The 13717-nt window shown below is 44.6% G+C and overlaps 1 protein-coding gene across 1 annotated transcript; it reads right to left on the reverse strand.

The window, feature by feature from the left end:
* Positions 1–1705: 1705 nt before the first annotated feature.
* Positions 1706–13653, reverse strand: LOC119653789. Its single transcript, XM_038058792.1, has 3 exons — positions 13148–13653; positions 2274–2486; positions 1706–2200 (listed from the first exon to the last, which is right to left on the reverse strand). The coding sequence occupies exons 1-3, from the start codon at positions 13553–13555 to the stop codon at positions 2114–2116; spliced, it is 708 nt and encodes a 235-aa protein (XP_037914720.1). The 5' UTR covers positions 13556–13653; the 3' UTR covers positions 1706–2113.
* Between the last annotated feature and the right edge of the window lie 64 nt (positions 13654–13717).

Below are 13717 nucleotides of genomic sequence, written 5' to 3' on the forward strand. Positions count from 1 at the left end.
ATATCCTGTGTATAGTCTTCTTGGTTGCGTGTTTTGTCAAACATTCGCTGACGATGAGGGCGTTGTGTGACGGTGTGCTATCGTGGGACAATCTATCGGTTTTTTTTCGCGAATTATTTTACTAAATGAACTCCTTGTTTACTCTTTGGCTTTTAGCACTACTACCTTGAACGAACGATATTGCCACGAACTATAAGGCCTACAAATAAGTTCTGTAGGCTTTTTTTTTAAATTTGAAGCTTTATTGTGAAAAATTGGTTATACATTCATTGTTCAAAGTATTGCCCATCGCTAGCCACAACTTTCTTCCATCTTTCAGGCAATTCATAGGTACCATCGCGCCAAAAATTGGCCGGCTTGGCCGCTATCCACTCATCGAGCCATTTTTTGAGTTCGTCGTAATTGGAGAAGTGCTGGTCAGCCAGGCCATGCTATATCGACCGGAACAAATAGTAATCAGAAGGAGCAATGTCTGGAGAGTACGGCGGGTGGAGTAGGACTTCCCATTTCAACGTTTCTAGATATGTTTTAACGGACTGTGCAACATGTGGATGAGCATTGTCATGTTGCAAAATAACTTTATCATGCCTTTGCTGGTATTGCGGCCGTTTTTTCTTGAGTTCGCGGCTCAAACGCATTATTTGACGTTGGTAGAGTTTGCCCGTGACCGTTTCGTTCGGTTTTAGCAGCTCATAGTATACCACACCCAGCTGGTCCCACCATATACACAGCATGATCTCCTCACCATGAATATTCGCTTTGGGCGTCGATGATGAGGCATGGCCGGGGTATCCCCACGTTGCCCGACGCTTGCGATTATCGTAATGGATCCACTTTTCATTGCCAGTAACTATTCGATGCAGAAAACCCTTCCTTTCTTGTCGTTGGAGCAGTTGTTCGCACGTGCAAAAACGGCGTTCGACGTCTCTTGGCTTCAGTTCATACGGAACCCAATTTCCGACCTTTCGGATCATTCCCTTTGCTTTAAACGGTGCGAAATGGCTTGCTGAGTGACTCCAAGTGTTTTTCCAAGTTCTCTTGCGTTTGCGATGGATCTTGGTCGAGCAATGTCTCTAATTCTTCATCTTCAAAAATTGTTGGCCGTCCGGCGCGCTCTTCGCCTTCCAAGTCAAAATTGCCACTTTTAAACCGTCCAAACCACCTCTGACACGTTCGCTCAGATAGAGCATGGTCACCATAAACTTCCACCAAAATGCGATGACTTTCGGTTGCTTTTTTCTTCATATTCAAATAATGAAGTAGAACTCCCGGCAAAAACACATTATTTGGTACAAAATGGGCCATTTTCGTTGATGAAAAAAGTATTGTTGTTTACACTTCAATTAAATAATTTATACTGACGTTTGTGCCTATTGACAGTAGCTTGCCGATGAATGTTTGGAAATGTGAATCAATGGAATAAAAAACAAGCTACGCCATCTATTGTGAAAACCGACAGAACTTATTTGTAGGCCGTATAGTATCAGATAACGAAGCAGAGATCGGGTTTCGTAGGACATCTGCTCTCTTCTGCTTATTGATAGAAATTGAATCCGTACTAAAATAAATTATCACGCAACTGACTTGAGGAAGATGCTTTTGTGTGGACGTTTCTCAAATCAATCAGGCAAGGAAGGGCCTAAATGGGTGAGGCAGTAGAAAATTTTATTTTTACTTGCACAAAAGGTAAAAAGAAAAACAACAATTTACAAATTCTTAGTAAAGCTTTAATTCATGTCCACTTTTTATGTTTAATTAATTTAACTATATATTCCTCCGTTCGTAAATTTTCATTGAAATTAATTCGACTAGTCACATGTAAGTAATTCCAATGATTTTCCCCAACTATCGCATTTTATGAATTTGTTAAAAACATCAAATATAATAATAATTACGACTACATAGTGAAGTTTGAAAAGAAAACTGAGTACAAGAAGGAGAGTATTTTGAAGCAGATCCACCAGGAGTGTCCGCTCCAGTAAATAGTATTTCAGATAGGAAAAAAGTCAGAGGTAGAAGAAGAGAAGATCAGCAATAACAAAACAAAAGTATTATAACAAACAAAAGCAATTGCCTCTTCCATATAATATTCGAGAAAATAATATGAATATTTTTAAATTGCATCATAACTCTCCGGGCTACGCGGATGCAATTCAGTCTGTGGCACTTTGAAACCATTTTGTACGAATACTACGCCGTCCTGAAAGGAATAAAATAGATTCAATCACATCTACATAAACGAGCGTTGGAAGGCACACAATGTTTCAACTTACCTTGACTAGTCCCGGCAAATCTCGCCAGAAACCCAAATTCGGGATCATCTCGATACCTCTTGCGCCAAGTATGAAGAAATTGACTGCTATACCTAATGCCAAATAAGCGAATACTAATGTGAAGAATATTATCAACAGATCTGTTCCGGTGCTGTAGCCTTTGTGGGGGCTGGGTACCTCGGGGCATGGGTAGTACAGCGTTAAGAAGAAACTCTGTTGAATAAACAGAACAGAAATTCATAGATGTTGGTAAATTGTTGGGTATAAAATAAGATAAAAGCTTCAGAGAATTTTCAGTGGACATAGTCCTGCTTATTGACGCTTTTCAGAACCTTTAAAATGGTTTAATCGATTTGAAAAACATTTTCATCGTTGGCACACAGGACTACTTTGTTTTCCATGAGGTTTGTCACTAACTCTTGAAAAATGTTTCTTCACCTTTCAATAATAAAATCCAAATTTACCCAGTAGAATTTGTAACACTTTATAAACTAACTGTGTCCGGATAGCTGAGTGGTTAGAGCGCAATACTGTCGTACGGAAGGTCGCGGTTCAAATCTCACTGGGGGCAGTGGAATTTGTATCGTGATTTGACGTCGGATACCAGTCGACTCAGCTGTGAATGAGTACCTGAGTCAAATCAGGGTAATAATCTCGGGCGAGCGCAGTGCTGACCACATTGCCTCCTAGTGTACCGTTACGGTCTTGAATGAAGTGCTCTAACACACTTCAAGGCCCTGATCCAACATGGATTGTTGCGCCAACGATTATTATTATTATTATAAACTAACACTAGCTCTGGCAGCGCATTCTCATTGTCGACTTTCAAAGCCCGTTTTCGGACAAGAAACTGACTGCCAGATACTAACTCAGAATGGGGGTCAGTACACCACTACGCACTACGGAGATTTTCATTATAGAGGAGGAGTGAAGCTGAACGCCAACGTGGTGTGGTGTGGGACACTCGCGGAGATAACGTACTCCTTGGGTCCATCATCGGTGTCATACCAGAGCGTCCGTTCCCGCAGGTAGCTATCGACTATAGCTGCAAGATAAATGGGAACACCAATCATCCATCGCCAGGCACTTTCATATAAGCTTCCAATTGGCCGAATTAAATGCATTCCTCACGTTCAGGATCACCACTACACAATAATTGCCGGTGCAACCCCTTCCGTGAATTGTATTCTCGACCAAGCCAGTAACCATTTTGATGGCATCAATGGTTGATCTAGCTTTAAGGAACACAAACTGCCGATCTAAAGCAGCATGGTTAACCTGGAGCCTTAGGCAGCAGTACCAGCTTCTGCCACTTCCATGCTGTAAGGAATATCTTCTCGAGCGCGAGCTTAAGGGCTGTTCGATGTGTCGTCCAGGCCCGGAGCTTTATTGTCATCTATTCTGCTGCAGATCTCCAATAGCTCGTCCGTGGTTACAGCAACAATTGCCGTCACATTGAAAGATCTCTGAAATGTGTTACTCCCCCTCTCTTGCTGGGGGAATAACCCCTGGACGATTTTCAACAAGAAAGTAGGACACATGATCTGTGGGGATGATCGGCTTCTCAACCGTCCGAGCACAATTCTACATTTCCACAGAGATTTACATCCTTTTCCGAGCAAAGTTCCTTAAAATAATCCCTCTTGCTCCGCTGGATGACAAACTTGAGGTTTTTGCGGGCTACTTTGAAAAACTTGCTCATTTAATCCCCGATCACTTCAACCTATCAAAAATTGAGTCGTTCGTCTGGCGATGCTTTGTGCCTGCCTTAGTGGGTTAGCCTAGCCATAGTTCCAAGAAGCTTCCCTCGTCCGATGCTTTTGCAGACCAACCTAATGCTCTTCTCCGCTTTAAGTATCCTGTTTCCCTGGCCTGTGGCTCCCTCCTCAGTTCAAAGATGATTGCCTGGTGATTGCTGTTGGTGTAACGTGCCACGACATACCACGTACCAGTGCATGGCTGACAAAGGTCAGCTCTACGATTGAGGAAGACTCCCCTTTGCGAAAGGTGCTTGCGTCACCCTCATTAATCAAAAACCTCTAATAGACTTCGGGCCTTTGCGATACTCTCCATGCTTCCCCATTCGAGGGCCCAAGAGTGGAAGTCACCGGCAAGCACCTATGGACTTCGTCCCCTTGCATCGAGAACAAGGTTGTCAAGCATGTCTTCAAATTTAGACAATGTGAGACTGGGTGGGGCGTATACGTACACACCGCTTATTTTCGCCTACACGAAACCACTGGCCGACTGATTCATGGAGCATTGTTAGCTTGGTGGCCATACGCTCATGTCGCTGTTCCACCAGTCGAGTCAGTGACCCATATACCACCGTCATGCCTACAGAAACCATGACGGTGGCTTACTTATGATGGCAATTTCTATCTGAGATTCATAAATGGTCTGGTCAAGTAAGTCCTGAACGTCCCTGAACGATTAAGGTGTAACATGAAGCACTTGAAGCATCTCTTTTATGAAACCTGCTCTCGCAGGCGACAGATAACCCATCCAATTCGATTTTTTCTGGCTGACAATAATTTCTGTGCTGCCTCCACTGGTAGACGCATTGTGGCCTTTGAGTATCACCACATTTCTTCCCTGGATGCCACTTGGTCAAAATCGCTGCACTGTACGTAGATTCCATGCTTTTTGGCCCGAATTGTGGCATTATCCCCAAGCGAGTTCTTCACTTAGGTGCGAAAATATTCGGCTTCGCCCAAACTGGATTTTTTCAGCTCAAACATAAGATCGCCTTTCTGGGTCCTTCGGATCTTGCTGACATTTTCATCCAGATCTTTTAGGTCGGAGCCAGATTTCACCTTTTGTGGAATCTCCGCGTCCGACAAATTGCCCTTTTTGGAAATAACGATTGTCTCTGGGCGAATTCGTTATTTTGTTTTCTTCTTCGCCTTTTTATTAACGCCCATCCACCATTTACGTTCCCCTTCGATTGCTCATTGGCGTCGCCTGTGATACTGTTGGAATGGCAGGTTTCGGCTTTTCCTTGGAAACTCTTTCCTCCTTCTACGACCTATTATAGAGAACGTTAATTGATTGGTGCACGTTGCGCCTGTCCTTGATGAACTCGAACAGCGCAACTATTTTTGCTCCAAGCTGCTTGGAAGGTAGTTTCTCCGGGTAAGGGCTCTGTTTTCTATGAATCTTGGCCGGATTGCCCCTTCTAAACGCACCTTCTTCACCTGTAGCATTTAGTACGCTTTGCTTTATTTTTGGTGGAGAGTGGAGTATTGAGGAGGTTCTCCTGAATGAATCAATTTCTTGGTCTTGGAGTACTTCCAGTGGTTGTCCCTTAAAATCTCCAAACTTTCGTCAATACCTGCCTGTCTGCGTCGTATCGGAGTAAACTGACCTGATACTATCTCAAACGAAGAACTTATTCGATATACAGGCCTCACATATACACACCGTGATCAGAAAGCGGATGTGGCAGAGAGAGCTGTTCACTCATCAAGTCAGAGGAGAACGACAAAGGTACTCCTCAACCGAGCTCTAAAGTCTGATTCAGCCGCTGGCTGGATTTGATACCAAGAGGCTCAAAAAGCCCTAAAAAAGAGCGGCTAAACGATCACTATGGAGACGCTTTTGCGAAAAGACCAAATCTCTTGATGCAAACTCAAAGCTAACGCGGACCATTGTCAAAGATCGTAGCCAGCAGTTAAGTTATCCACGTTTACAGAGCGGAAGGTACACAGAAAACGATAAAGAAACGACAAACCATTTGCTTGAGGTGCACTTCCCAAGCAGCAGCCAAAATTTCGTCTCGGGGTTGACAGATACATACAGCTCTCAACGGAAAAATTGGACGATGGTATGCAAGGCAGTTCCACTGGAACGAGTGAACTGGGCATTTAACTCGTTCCATAGATACAAGTCTGCAGGCCCGGATGGCATAATTCGTGATCCAGTAAAAGAGGGAATGGATGCCCTAGGTCTACTGATTTGGAATGCATATCGTACTTGCCTAGCACACTGTTAGACTCCTACCAGTAGCATTCCATGCATGCATCGTCTGGTGGCCGAGACCGAACTTTGCTAACAGCAGAAAGCTGAAGAGGCTTGGTTGCCTAAGTATTACTCCAACGACACCTGAAGCTATCTTAAATTTACCCTAATGCATTTGGAGGCGAAACGAAAAGCAACCAACGTCGCATATACGAGGATGGCCTGAAAAGTTTCCGACCTACATACACGTATAATGAGACAGTCTACACATTTCTCTCAGCCATGCGAGCACCTCTTTAACCCGTCCAAATAGTACTCGACGTCTTCCTCTGCAAAATAATTGTTTAGGAAGTATTTTTCCTCCGAGTGTAATTTTAAGATTTGGGAATAAAAAGAAGTCGCTTGGGACTAGATCTGCTGAATAAGGAGGGTTTTCAAGCAGTTGTAATTCGTGAATTTTCGGCATGGCAACCACAGAGGTGTGTTGTCTTGGCAAAACAGATTTTTTTGCTTCAAATGTGGCCGTTTTTCAGCAATTTCTGCCTTTAGCTTGTCGAGTAATGATACATAGTATGCTCCTGTAATGGTTTTTCCTGTTTGAAGATAATCGATGAAGATAACTCGATGACTATCCCAAAAAATAGTTGCCATCATTTTCCTAGCCGAACAAAAAGTTATTGCTTTTTTGGAGCCGATTTCCGCTTCGCTGTCCACTATTTTGGAGATATATGCCATTTCATTGGCAACAGAAGAATGTTTGCGACGGAAATGGAGGGGTCGCTCCCACATTTTCAGCACTAAACCGCAACGACATATAAAGCCAGTTGGTGTGGAATTGTCATCAGGTGCTGCTGAAACGGCCAATTGAAGGAAACATACCTGATTCCTGGGTGTCAAGGCACTGAAACATCGTTGATAATTAGGAAACTGACAGACTGGCTCGCCAAGGTTCTGGATCTATAATTGTGGAACCAGAACCAGCTTTTGGCATCCGGCCATCCACTGTCAAGTCCGCTCTGAAGGGGGAAATTGCAATGAATCGCACAGCGAAAATCTTTGTGAAGGAACCTTGGGCCGCTAGAGCGGTATTTTTTGTTGTCCCTTAAGAAGCGAGTTATGGAAACTCTAGTATTGTCAATGTAAGGAGCAGAAAGAGACGGCCCTGCACTTCGTATGCAGCTGCCCGGCCTCCTCGGACCTCAGACACTATGGTAAGGTTTTCTTCAGGGAAGACTGCATATTCTGTCTCTGGAGAATGTTCTCAGATTCGCGAAAGCCTGCAAACGCCGCAGGCGAGAGGCCGTTGAATGGGCGATCTCTGGGAATATTTCAATGGGCCTAACGAAGGTCTGAGTGTTTGGAACTGTCGCTCCCCCCACTAAACTAACTAAACTAAAGGAGGGGCGTCAATTGCGTTGATTACTATGCCATGCAATGGAATCCACTCTTCCAAGATGGTCGACGAGTGGGTCGCCAAAGGACACTTGGCGCAGTAGACTAGCAACGCGAGCGTCCCGAGAAGTCATGAGGGGAGCTGAAGTGCAGAAGTCAGATAACCGCGTGTCATTACTCGTAACACAACCATCCACATTTGTACGACTTTGTGACCTTGATTTTCCGAAACGTTGAACACACATCTACTCACTTGCAGAATATTCGGCCGTCGTGCCGCATAAATGATGCAACTTTTGATCGTGAAATCATGCCAGCTTTCACTTTGATTCTGCTCCTCCAGATTAATTGCTTCCTTTACTTTTACCACTTTTCTAGAGCGTTGCCATACTTGCTCGAAAGTCGGCTCTTTCTCTGCCGTAGCACTCAAACGATTACCACTATTGGATCGCTCCACGACACTCACTCGTGTATCCTCCTTACTTTTCAATTTTCCCCTATTTAAAACTTCGCTTCCTTCACAGTAACTGTCCCAAAACTCTTGCCTTTTCCGTGTCCATGTATTCATCCCTTCTGATTCCTTCCATTTCTTGCGACGCTTCTTATAATTCCGTGTTACGTACCTTTTTCTACTCCAATCATGGCACTCGCTTCTAAAAATGCACATAAGTGTTACGCTCATCAATTTTACAACTCGGCGAACCATTGTCTTCAAGTCACTAAGCGAGTTGTAAACTGTTGCTAGATTCCCGTCCAGCATATGCCTGTTGCTACCTTTATTCTGAAATTGCTTCATGCATTAACGCAACCTGGATGTAAGTGACGTTCCTCAACTGGTGTTCTTTGTGATCGACGTATCAACGAACGTCTCAAATCTAAAATTTACCACAATGTCGTCCGTCCTATCGCTCTCTATGGCTCTGAGTGTTGGCCAACTATAAAAGACAATGAACGGTGTCTCGCGGTAATGGAGGCGAAGATGTTACGTTGGACTAGTGGCGTCACACGTTTAGATCACATCCGAAATGAGGATATCCGCGATCGTTATGGGGTTGCACCGATCGTGGAAAAGTTGTGAGAGAGGCGTCTTCGATGGTATGGTCACGCAATTCGTGCTAACGAGAATTCACTTGCCAAGATTGGTCTGAACATCGAAGTCGATGGTAAACGAACAAAAGGCAGGCCGAAGCAACGGTGGCTTGGTACGCTGGATAAGGATTCAAAAGCCTTGCGATTACATCCAGATCAGGCATTTGATAGAACCAAATGGCGAAACCGATCACGACGTGTCGACCTCGCTTGTGAGGAGGAAAAAAGGAAGTAAAACCCACTTTGATGTATGCATGCATTGTCTGGTGGCCGAAACTGAACTTTGATAACAACAGGAAGCTGAAAAGGCTTCGTTGCCTAAGTATTATTGGAGCGGTACTCGACGGTATCCTAAATTTAGGCCCAATCCATTTGAAGGTTAAAAGGAGAGTAGTTAACGACGCATATCAGCTTGATACTATTAGCGCATGGAAAGGCGGCCAATCATAAAGTCATGGTCCATCTGGAAATTTCTTGGTAAGCATCAGGTGGCTCTGATGCCCGCCAATCATATCGTTTCGTAGCCGCCAAAAGAGAAGAATGGCCGAAAAATCGCCATGAGTCTTTTGGGATTACAGTCTTAATCATCTTCACAGACGGGTGCAGCTGCCCGGCCTCCTCGGACCTCAGACACCATGGTATGTTTTTTTTTAACGAAGACTCTCCGCATTCTCTGTCTCGTACCAAAGAAGTCTCACCGAAAGTTAACTCTCAATTATCCGAGCTAAGTAACCAGGGACAACCAGTTTAGCCAGGGTGCCCTTAATCCAACCCCAGTTGGCTGAGTTAGCGTCGTATTTGCCTCAAAGCACAACTGCTTGTAGCGATTCCGCTTACTTTCCCGTATAGCCCATAAGGCTACTTCGAAGATCGCCGCGCGATCCTTCTCCGACTGCTGATGTTCTGACTTCCCTCTGGTCCTTTGCAAAGCCTCCTCGCTCGCAAATACAATGCCCTCAACAACGTGATTTCTTGGTTCCACCAGTAGTTTGGTTTCCTACTGTGATGAAACTTGCGGTATTGCAGAGTCGCAGACCTCAGTTACCCGTTGACATAATTGACTCACTTTTTTCAACACCGTTCGGGTGGTAACTTCTTTCTAAAGCCGCCAAAGATGTCTCTTCCTCGAAAACTCCAATTGGCAACCCAGATATCCTGGTTTTTCCGCTTCTTTTGCTCACTCGACTGTGGCCCTCTCTGTTCTCGATGTCGAAAAAGATGACCTGGTGGTCACTGTGTGTGTAGTGTTCACTCACCCGCCATGCTATCCCTCTCGCCAAGGAGGTACGAAGGTAAGTCAGATAGACGATTGAACCTAGCCCTCTACCTCTGAAGGTGGGCACGCATCCAAAGTTAGCTAGCACGATGTCTAGCTTCGTGAGAGTTTCAAGCAATATTTGATTGCTGCTGTTTGTTACTCGACTTCCCTAGCCTAAGGCCCACGCGTTGAAATCTCTGACAATGATTTTGGGGCTGTGGTCCTTAGCATGAAAGACCAATCTATCTAGCATCTATTCATATTGCGCTAATGTTTGACTTGGAGGAGTATAACAGCTGTGGATATGAACGCCGTTAACTTTTGCCCTTGAAAAGCCGGCTCGTTGGGTTGCCTTCCACATGAGTCTTTCACCCACGCAGCACCAACGTAATTTCGACTTTGAAATGGTTTGCGAGAGCAAATCTTGAGTTACCTGTACTTGCTGTTCTGTTACTTCTTCTATATTTCTCTTTTGATCTTCAATAATCTGTTGGCTGCTCGTAATTTCCTTTTTCGTTTCTCTATATAGCGACGGGGTTACGTATAGGAAATCATAACAATTGGTGACAGCGGTGGGATTGCGTAAGTCAGGATGGTTAAATTCGAGAGCTTGAAAGTGGAGCAGCTGAAAAAGGAGCTGTCAGCGTTACAGCTCCCTACGACGAGAACTAAAGCAGAACTTCAGAGAAGACTTCGCGAAGCTTTGGAGTCGCGAGGTATTAATGTCGAGGAGCGTGAATTCCAGTGTGAGCTTACACCGCCCGTTGAGTGTCGCGAGGTAGCAGCTGAATGACCGCGATAAACAACAACGACATAGCAGCTCTCATGCAAACTATGTATAGACGGCAAAAGGAGAAGGAAGCACGACAAGAGGAGAAGGAAGCACGACAATACGAAAGGCTGGCAAAGTTTATGGAAGAGATGACAAGGCAACAGGAAGAATCTAGAAAGCAACTAGAAGAATTTACAAGACGGCAAGAGGAGAGGGAAGCTCGACAAGACGAAAGATACAAGCAATGGTTGGACAAAATATTTAATGAAAAGGAAGTGAACGAAGAATAAAAGGAAAGCGCTCAGAAAGTAGCGTGCCGAGAGAACGAAAAGTCGCTGTATGAAGTTACTCCAGAAGTAGTAGAACAGATAACAGAACGATTGGGTGATTCCTCTGAAGAACCTCAGGAACGAAAAGAGGGACCGGTAGTATGTCAGAACGTGAAGCTGGTGCTTCAACAAGTAAGTAATCAGGAAGTGATACAGCATGTGTTTGAGAAACGCTTCAAATACAATGTTTGAAAAACGCGTTCTTAGAAAATACTGGGACCGGACTTCTTTCGAGATTCAACCAAACTCACGGTTGGGTGAGAACGAGATGATATCAAAACAAAACACAAAGATTAATTTTGATTAGTTTTATTGCCCGCACAAAGCAGGATGAGAAGAAAAAAGAAGATGGAAACGAAAACGAGAACGAGAACGAGAAAACAGTCAACAGCGAATTGCGCGTGAACGTCAAGCGGAGATCTTGATAGAGAACCGCTGTAAATTTACACACACAGTCAGCGCTAACGCAGAGATAAGATGAGATGAGAAGCGGGAGATTTGAACAGCATGACAACGCCAATGAGATTCCAAAGCCGATGGAGGAGATGGTGCAAGAAGTTGAAAAACAGCAGGAAGAAGTTGACAATTTGCAGTCCAGTCAGGATATTCGAGAATCACAAGAAGTGATCAGTCAAGAGGTGACTAAAGAGGAGGAGCGAAACTGCCGAGAAGCAGTAGACCATGGAGAGGTGAGTGAAGGTGTAAAATGGCAAAGGGAGGCTGTGAGAGAAGTTATGAAACAGGAGGGTGAAATTTGTAAGCAGGGTGAGCATACCTGGCAGGACATTGCAAAGCCGGAGGAGATGACTAATCAAGAAGTGATACGTCGGCAGATGGAAAGTGTTAAGTAGCGAGAAGCGGTTGACAAGAAGAACTTGAGACCATTCAGGATAAAGGTAGCAACCGACATATGCTGGGTGGAAAATTTTTTATGGGAATGTTCTGCTTTGTACGCATTAGGCATCTTGTGTCTGATGCTGTTATCCTCCAATCGAAGGTGGCAGCAGCGCTTATATTAACGAAGATTTTCCAATCGTAAAAGAATCCGGGATATTCCATTGGATGGGGTCGAGTGGTCAGAAGGTGAGCCTTTTATACTCTACAGACCCACACACGTACACGACCGGGCATTTTTTTATAGTTGGGCAACTTATATCACTTACAACTGTGCCTATTAGATTTGGCAAATCACATCATTATTAGCGACGCAACAACCGGTATCTGGTCTAAGCTTGCCTTAGTAAGGAACTCCAGACACCCCAGTTTCGCGGCGAGGTCCACCAATTTGATATTCCTGAAAGGTGTCTGGCGTCCTGGCCTACGCCATCGCTCCATCTCAGGTAGGGTCTGCCTCGTCTTCTTTTCCTACCATAGATATTGTTCTTATAGACTTTCCGAACTGGACCATCTCCATCCATACGGATTAGGTGACCTGCCCACCGCAGCCTGTTGAGCCGGATTTTATCCACAACCAGACGGTCGGGATATCGCTCATAGAATTCGTTACGTAGAATCGTCCATCATCATGCAGGGGGGAAAAATTCTTCGCAGGATTCTTCTCTCGAACGCGGCCAAGAATTCGCAATTTTTCTTGCTAAGAACCCAAGTCCCCAGATCCAGCCCGGAAAGTCTATAAGGGCAATATCTATGGTAGAAAAAGAAGACGAGGCAGACCCTGCCTAAGATAGAGCGATGGCGCAGGCCAGGACGCCAGACAGCTTTTGGGGATATCGGATTGGTGGACCTCGGCGCAAAACCGGGATGTCTGGAGTTCCTTATTAAGGAAGGCCTAGACCGGATACCGGTTGTTGCGCCATTGATGATGATGATGAAGAACCCAATTCTCCGAGGAATACATGGGGACTGGCAAGATCAAATTCTTGTACAGTAAGAGCTTTGACGCTATGGTAAGACGTTTCGAGCGAAACAGTTTCTGTGCGCTGTCACATCATCGATGAGTAGATAAGTTTGAGGCCTTGATTTTCTTAGAATTTTAGAACTTTTTTGATTTGTGGGTAAACTTGTAAAACAACAGGCGCCTCATCAGGCACTAATTTGTGAACATGAAACTCACCCCATCTACTGCTGGATGTGCTGGAATCGTTTTATTTGAATTGACTTCGATGTATGTACAATTTAGAACGATATTTGGCGTTGGTTTTGGATCTGATCGAAAACCAGGCGGTTTAGGAGTAGTTGTGGTGGTATTCGGAGCTTTCGTTGGTGGAGTGGGCGGCGGGGTTGGAGTCGGTGGTGGTTCGCAAACATTGAGCCCGGGAACATTTATTGAGAAGTATGAAGTCAACAACGGCTGGGCAGGTTGATCGGAAAACGGCGCCTCGACCACGCCATTCGTGGGTTTCTGCTCCACCTCGCATTTGCACACTGCCGGGATACTGCACGTATTACATCTCCCCGTCTCAAAACTGCACAACAAACTTAATATTAGAAATAATACCCGCACAGTACCGAAACTCAACATGTTAGTCTAGTAATCTGACATCCGTTTGACACAACACCGATCGTCCTCAATTGCGTTTTCTCGTCGTTTTGTTTTGATTTGGATTTTTCCTTTATCCCGCTGACAGCTGCTGGTCATTCAACATACTCGGATTTCCACTCAAATATTTCACTCATCGTTGCC

The sequence above is a fragment of the Hermetia illucens genome, chromosome 4 (assembly GCF_905115235.1).
Source record: "Hermetia illucens chromosome 4, iHerIll2.2.curated.20191125, whole genome shotgun sequence".
NCBI classification, from domain to species: Eukaryota; Metazoa; Arthropoda; class Insecta; order Diptera; family Stratiomyidae; genus Hermetia; species Hermetia illucens.